The following is an 8,177-nucleotide window of genomic DNA, read 5'->3' on the forward strand; positions in this document are numbered from 1 at the left end:
TATAACTATGCCACCCGAAAAAAGTTAGATGCTAAAGGTTTCCTCAGCCACCATCGCTCTGGGACTTGCTGACTGCTATAGTTTTAGGATTTCATGCTATTGTTTTTCAGAGGGGTTAGGGCAGTGGTTCTCAACCTGTGGGTAGCGACCCCCGTCGGCGGTCGAATGACGATTTGCCAGGGGTCGCTTAGCGGCTCCCGGCCGCCCGGGATAGAAACACTTTCTCCCGGAAAGGTTTACTCTGCTCGATCGAGAATTCCTATTGTGGTTTTTTTTTTTTACTTTGACGGCGTACACCAGTAGTTCTCAACCTGTGGGGTCGCTGTGTGATTTCTGCTGTGCTGGGTGAGAGTCCTCCTCAGCCCTCTCCTAGCGCATCAGTGTCAGTTCTCCTGCCACGCCGCAAGATGTCGCTGCAGCAGCCGCGTCATCCCTAAATTTTACCGTTGGGGGTCACCACAACTTGGCAAGACCACCACCACAAGAGGTCCCGGCCCTAGAAAGGTTGAGAACCACTGGGTTAGGGTTTTACATTTTCTTTCCAGGAGATAGTTACTTTAAAAAAAAAAAAGGAAAAAACTTTTACCAAATTGACCCAAAAACCATTATAAATTGGAATAAGATTGTCACCTATGTGTGCAAACAATCCCCGAAGGATATTTGTCATTATTTAATAACAGATTGAAAAAGCAATAATATGCGGAATCTCTCACCAACCTTCCCTCGTATTTTTGGGCTCAAACAAACAAAAAAAATAGTGTTGACTTGTTAGGAGGTATGGTACTTTGTTTTAGTTCATAAAAGCCATTTAGGTGGGTGGGGAACATATATAAAGCCTGGGCAGTACTGGTTTTATAAATGCTTCCTAAATGGCTTTTACACACACATGCACACGAGTCTCAGCAGCACATGCCGAAGCGGACAGAGCTAAAGGCGCCTTGTGCCCATTGTCACCGTGTACCATAGAGCGCATATCGTGGCCACACCAGTTAGAAGGCAGAGCATTAGGAAAACCATGCAGAGGGGACAGACAGACAGACGGGCACACTCGGACAGACAGACAAGAATAGCGGCACTTACATGATAACCGTTTTCTTGGGCGCTTTAGTCTCTTGTTCAGTGACTATAAAAGGAAACAGTATGGAGAGCAGGGGTTAGAGATCGCCACACGCTGAGATGACCGCCTTAATAGTGTTAAGATCATTAAAAGGAATCTGGATGGGCAAAGAAAGCACACACGCCACCAGCCCAGGACCTGTGAAGGTACCATCCTCATGACTACTTTTTAACAGTGTGCAAGAAGGCTTTGAGTTGCCTGTGTGGTCACACACAGGTCCAACAGCTCAACGTATACCAATTAACCCTTTACTAGATCTCATTAAAACATTATCAGTAGGCATATGTTCGCTAAGTCTGGGCATTTGTTATATCACCCTGCTGGTCACCTACTTTGTGCCTTACCTCCTTGGAAACATGTTGAAGGATTGGTCTACCTAAAAGTGCTAATTCAGTTGTAACTGGGGTCTGGTGGTCAAAGGTGCCTTGGGTTCTTGGGTAAACCAGTTGCAAACGTCTTTTCCTAATATCTCCACAATGTGGACGTTTGGCTATGCCCACCCGCTTTGGTGTGTTCCCATTCCTCCTCGTGCATTCTCAATAATACAAAAGAAAATCCAACATAAAGAGTGGCAACCTCTGGTTTTAACAATAATAAGTGGGACCAATAGATTTCACCATCAAGCTTACCAAGATATACAAGAAACGGATGGGTGGTTTAACCCCTCAGTATCTACCGAAGACTTAAACAGTTCTGGGATAAGTACGATTTAAATTTGTTTAATATGGAAGCAGTATTACCTAGAACATTTGAGCAGCACCCTGGTCCATTCACTCCAGTAATAACAGAGCCGATTAATATCTGCTGTGACTGAACATGTAACGCACATGTTCATTGCATCATGTATACCCAGAGAGAGCAGACAGATGTGATTTTTGCATGTAAACCTCAGTTTGCACCAGGGCCGGATTAACATAGGGGCTACTGGAGTGTAAGCTCCAGGCCCAGCACTGAAAATAGGCCCAGTCAGCCTGGATTGCCTCGGTATGCCCAATGGCTGGCCGGGCTGAACACAATCAGGTAGAGGCGCCGGCGGCTCTCTAATCAGGCATATTAGGCGGCCCCTTCCCGGGGCCTTGCGATGCCCCAGCAAGGAGCGAGCGTCAACTTTATTAGAGAGCCACCTCTGCTGCTTCCTGTCCAACTGACCGACAGCACCAGGCCCATGATGCTCTTAATCCGGCCCTGGGTAGCACCCACAGCCAAGGCAGAAATCAGTCATCTCTAAAGCGACAATAAGATGGAAAGAGGCGCAAATACAACTACAATGAAAGTGCAGACCGAGCATTTGGGAAGTTAAAGCATCCTGTTGTTTAAAAAAAAGATGCTGATGGAAGAAGGCTCTTAATACTTACCGCTACAGATGGTGGGGAGTCCATACTTCACTCTCTCTAAGACCTGCCCTATGCCAAAATCTTCAGCATCTGGCAATTCCATGCCAACTGTGGTTTCTTCAGCCAGCTGCTATGTCACCACAGGGCACACTAGTGGCATAGGGGCTGGTGGAAGAAACCACAGTGCACAGCAGGAGATACAACCAAAGGTGAAAAAGTATAATCCATCACTCCCTCTTGCACCATGGGCCACTTCCCTGACTATCAGGTGCCAAAGCCAGACAGGGGCTTGTCCACACAGTTCGGGAGTCATAGAGAACAGAACTGGGGGCACCCCGTAGAATCGGGGCAAACAACATGACGCCCACCTGGGAAACCTCTTCCTCTGATGCATTTCCTCAAAACTGGGCCTAACTGCAGAGACATGGCTCAGATTTGCTCTCGGTAGTAGTTGAGCGGGCAGGCTGAGTGACTGCAGTCAGGGCCGGATTTCCCACAAGGCCAACCAAGGGCAGGAGGGAGTAGAGGGGCAGCAGGGGTGTGGAATTCCTATCTCCCGATGCACAGTGAAATAGTTTTCAGAGAGAGTCTACAGATCTGTGTATGTAACCCAACCATGGAAATAACAAAATGTCAACATGTATAAAAGAAAGTGCAAAATGACATCAAACATTAATTTCAAGGATAGATTTACAATAACACCTCAAAATACACAATTTTCGTATATTTTGTTGGTCTACTTTCAGGAAACATTATAATGGAAGCTCCAAGTCACTGAACTGCGCTGCCTTAATCTTTTTATATCAGTTTGATGTTATTGTGTTCTATTTATAGAAAATGCCGTTCTTTAAAGGCAGGAAGAGATCTTTCCAGAATCCAAACTCCGTATAAAAAGCAGTGATTAATCAGTGAGTTTGTTTTTACTGCAAAATCAGCAGATCAGAAATGAGGAGCCGGAAGAAGCTGGAAATTAAAATCCCAATACTTTTATGTATGCAATAATATAAGAAGTGTAAGTATAAATATATACACATACTGTACAATTTGTCAATGAATTGGCATTCGATTAATCATTTTGCAGCCAGTTAGAGGACATATTGTTATTGTAGTGTAAGTCTACCCAAGACAGGTATTTTGGTTGTTGGTATTTGCAAATGATTTTAAGACATTGGCGTGTCCAAGGCAAACATTTCATGGGTGGGAACCCATTTTATCTTTTTATTCTCCCCAAACAGTCTTTTTAGACACTGTCTTTTTGGGTTAAAGGAGAACTATGGGGTCAGTGCTTTTCCCCATAGTTCTCCTTAGGGTAACGGGAGGACACAAACTAGCGTCCTCCCGTGACCCAAAGCTCAGTATATAGGGAGCTACAGCGAGCGGTATACTGAGACGCCGCAGCCGGAGCGGATCCCGACATCGATGTCGAGATCCGCCCAGCTGCGTGAGTGACAGCTGGCTCTGCCTATCTAGAGGGAGAGCCAGCTGTACCCGCCCCCTCCCCCGTCCGTTCCGCCAGTCAGCGCTGGCGGATCGGAGCGGGGAATCCAGCCCCTCCCCTGTCACGGCAGAGAGCCGTGACAGGATCGAGAATTTTGTACATTATGGAGAATTCCGAAGGAGGTGTGGGAACACCGCAAGACACACCAAAGCTTCAAGTCATCCAAAGGAGAACCAGGAACTAAGGTGGAACAATCTCACAGCTAGATTTTGGAAAACTATGGGGTCAGGGCTTTTCCCTATAGTTCTCCCCAGGGTCACGGGAGGACACAAACTAGCGTTCTCCCGTCACCCAAAGCTCAGTATATCACGAGCTACAAATCGCGGTATACTGAGACGCCGCAGCCGAAAACGGATCCCGACATTGATGTCGAGATCCACCCAGCTGCGTGATTGACAGCTGGCTCTCCCTTGTCCGTTCCATCAGTCAGCACGGGAGGATCGGACAGGGGAGGGGGGGGAATCCCTGCAGGGAGCCATGAGTGACAGTCACGGCTCTCTGCAGGGATAGATCGAGAAGTGAGCGAGCGACGGTATGTGTTCGCTCACTTCCCGATCTACTGAGCCGAACTGCGACAGTTTCATTGTCACAGGTCGGCTCAGATTATAAGGCTGAGTGAAAATCACTCGCCTCATAATTCTCCTTTAAGGTGTGAACAATTGACCCAGCCCACCAGACTCTACTGTTTACTGATATATCACTTATTGGAGGAGTGACCTTGTAAGTCTGGTGTTGCTGAGAGTCACATAAATAGTTAGAGACTTGATACACAGTAGGTAAACCAACATGCTGAGCATGGAAAGGCAGAAGGTGCAGACTACCCGCCCAAAGCCTTTGTTTCTCCGTTTGCCAGTATCAGGCCACTCCAATGTGTAATTTCCTCCTTCAAGCAGTATGATGTTCTGTGAAACCTAATCTGAAATTTACAGTTCTGGGATTGTACTTGTGAGCTTAGCTTCTACAAACACTTACAAAGTATTTAGCAAGCTCCAAGCAGCTTTCTTGAAATGTGTAAAACACCCTTTCACTTCCATCTGGGAGTATTGTATACAGATCTTAATGGGAATGCTGGCTGTAGCTTTAAACAAGCATCTAACAAGCTCTGGCAAGCTTCACGCATTGAAGCCTAGGGTGACGGGAGGACGCTAGTTTGTGTCCTCCCGTTACCCTAAGGAGAACTATGGGGAAAAGTCTTAACCTCATAGTTCTCCTTTAATTCCCAAACTGCTATAAGTCAATTTTAAGTAGCGTAGACTTAAGCTGGCCACACACCTTACAACCATCGCAAAACGTTTGTCTTGCGATGGTTGTAAGGTAATTAAAAAAACTTACAATCTGCCCATCTTGGGCAGGCAGATCGTATTTGTGATCATCGCAAGCCGCGCCCCGCTGAGGGGCGGGCTTCCGATAACGGCAATGCCGCATGGGCAGTGTGCGCTTGCGCACAAGGGCCCGTGCAGCATTTGTCTCCCGAGAACGACACTAACCCGCCGACAATCGTACGATTCTCGGCGGGTTTTCAAGCCTGCTCGGGCGACAAAAGACGTGCGACCGTACAGTAGAAATGGTCGCACGCCTTCCATACACCTGCCGATTATCGTACGATCACGGGATTTACCTTTAGGTCAGAGAGAAGGCAAAAAGCCCAAGCTGTTTGGACATATGGACTGGTAGGAGGTTCAAAGGAGGGAGAGTGATCGGGTGTGGCAAGAGAATTGGGCAAAACTCGATAATATCCAGGTACCCACATATCTGCCTGCCTGAGACTGGATTATGGTTCACTCATCTCTAGTTTTGGCAAACATCAGCAATGGGTAGTGTCCATCTTTTGCAATAGGAATGACAGTCCCTAGGAAGGCTAGGGGTAGGAAAGAAAGTCAGTGCAGACAGAGGGCAGAAACAAACGCCTAGCAACACATTGCAATCATGTATTTGCATGCGAAACCTTTCAACATTAGCGTAAGTCAGTGGCTTGCCGTGCACAAGACACATGGAGCTGATTAGGGTATCAGTAAGCGCACAAGTAAGTTTCAAGTAGCGCTGATTAAAATGCCGTGTTCGTTTTTTTGGAATAGATCTTCAGGCATCTCATCACGGATCTCAAGTGCTCTGCTTCATCAGAAATGAAAACTGTGACACTGCGTGGCCCTTATAAGCTTCCCAAACCTCAGTGTCTGATACAGCAGGGGGACCGTGGAATATCTCCATCATGTGTCTGGATGATAGAAAATCTTTAAATCTTGGAAATCTAGAGAAGGAACGAGCAACGAGAACGTAGGTGCTGTCTAAGGTCTTCTAAAGATCTGGAAGCCAGATATAATATCCATATAGAGGTCATTGTCTTGTTTTTCAGATCCGCCAGATGAAAACAATTCAATTTAAAGTAGAGATGTGCAAATCTTATCAAAATCTTTGAACTAACTTCCACGAACATTCCTTGTTGTTAGACTTTGACTTGGATGAAGTGATGGCGATCTAGACTCTACCATGACATTTGTCTCTCCGTTGTCCAGTGTCGTGATTAATATTATTCCGTAATAGAGGAAATATTATGCAGAATCCAAGATATTTTAAGAAATGTGAAAATGTTAAAGCTTCCCCAAATTATATATATATATTGTAACGTTTAGGGTATTTAAGGATCCTTAGCCAGGCGGTTTTGGAACACAACTTTATTCTCTTCCATACAGAACAACTTAAATTGCTTCTTTTCAGCAAACAAACATAAACAGTGTGTACCTTCCACCAACATTCCAGATTTGGCTCAGCACCGGTATCATGTCCCACCTCAGGGTTAGAGCCTCAGCCGGCTCATGGCCAGACAGCCAGCAGCTTCACACCTCCCTGTGTGATGACGGTCTTCCTGACTTTTCCAAACACACCTCGTGTGGCACAGACCCTCCGGGCCTCGCCCACACGCCGCGTGTGCCACAGGCCCTCTCAGCCTCTCCAGGCAGACTCCAGGCAGACTCCAGCTCAGTGTCTCGTGCGTCACCTACACAGTCTCTCACGCTCTGCATGTACGTCTGCAGCACCGACTGCCTCTTCCTCTCTGGCCACTCTCTTAATAGGGCTGTTATCAGCCACCTGGACAGTCTGGCCTGGCAATTGGCTGCACCTGGCCCCAGGACTGGAGATTTCATCCAGCCCAAGACTCTTAGTAATCTCCAGAGACCCATATCCCAGTTATACTCCAGAAAACCCGGAAAGAACTGGAAACCCAGCTCCTTCCCTGTAACACTATAGGTTTCCTGGACCCTCTCAGCCCCTCTGGCCGAGAGTCCTGGGCGCCAAAAACACCAATCACCTCAGTGACACGGCCCTGTCCTGTCACAAGTTAGGTCTTAGAGTTTAAAGTATATTTCCACTTTTGCAGCCACATTGGGATAACACCTATTTTATATTTGTTACATGTTCCAATTCACATAGCATGAGTTAAAAAAAAAAAATTAAATATGCTTTTACAGTTTAAATTGCTTTTACTCGGTTTAGGGTTTTAGGGTTAAAATTTCTTCTTGCTTCTATTTCTTTGAAATGTTAGGAGGGCTGTGAGGGGTGAGGGCTCTGACATGGCTTGTCCATTGTGTGTTAAAGGAGAATTATGAGGTGAGTGCTTTGCACTCAGCCTCATAATCTGAGCCGACCTGTGACAATGAAACTGTCACAGGTCGGCTCGGTAGATCGGGAAGTGAGCGAACACATAACGGCGCTCGCTCACTTCTCGATCTATCCCCGCAGGTGAGCCGTGACAGGGGAGTGACTGGATTCCCCCCTCCCCTGTCCGATCCTCCAGCGCTGACTGGCGGGAACGGACGGGGGAGGGGGCGGGTACAGCTGGCTCTGCCTCTAGATAGGCAGAGCCAGCTGTCACTCACGCAGCTGGGCAGTTCCAGACATAATTGTCGGGATCCGTTCCGGCTGCGGCGTCTCAGTATACCGGGAGCTGCAGCTCGCGGTATACTGAGCCTAGGGTGACGGGAGGACGCTAGTTTGTGTCCCCCCGTTACCCTTAGGAGAACTATGGGGAAAAGCACTAACCCCATAGTTCTCCTTTAATGATGCTTATTGAATGAACACAATCCTCAAATTTCAGTTCCAAGTCTTTCCATTGGGCCAGACCACTAAAAAAGGGGCTAAGAAAAATCTGGAATCAACCATCTTGGCTCCTTCAACAAAACATCTAAAAGGTAAGATTTTTTTTTTTACTAAGGCTGAGGATGATGATGAA

At 46.9% G+C, this 8,177-nt stretch overlaps 1 protein-coding gene across 1 annotated transcript in view; it reads right to left on the minus strand.

Annotated features, from left to right (window-relative positions):
- Positions 1–8,177, minus strand: part of OBSCN (obscurin, cytoskeletal calmodulin and titin-interacting RhoGEF) — a 233,575-nt gene that overhangs the window by 11,598 nt on the left and 213,800 nt on the right. The window contains exon 94 of the mRNA XM_018558648.1: positions 1,081–1,123. Within this exon, the coding sequence (XP_018414150.1) occupies positions 1,081–1,123 (43 nt within the window). The remainder of the gene's footprint in view (positions 1–1,080; positions 1,124–8,177) is intronic.

This window comes from Nanorana parkeri, unplaced genomic scaffold, assembly GCF_000935625.1.
Source record: "Nanorana parkeri isolate BGI_ZX_2015 unplaced genomic scaffold, ASM93562v1 scaffold351, whole genome shotgun sequence".
NCBI classification, from domain to species: domain Eukaryota; kingdom Metazoa; phylum Chordata; class Amphibia; order Anura; family Dicroglossidae; genus Nanorana; species Nanorana parkeri.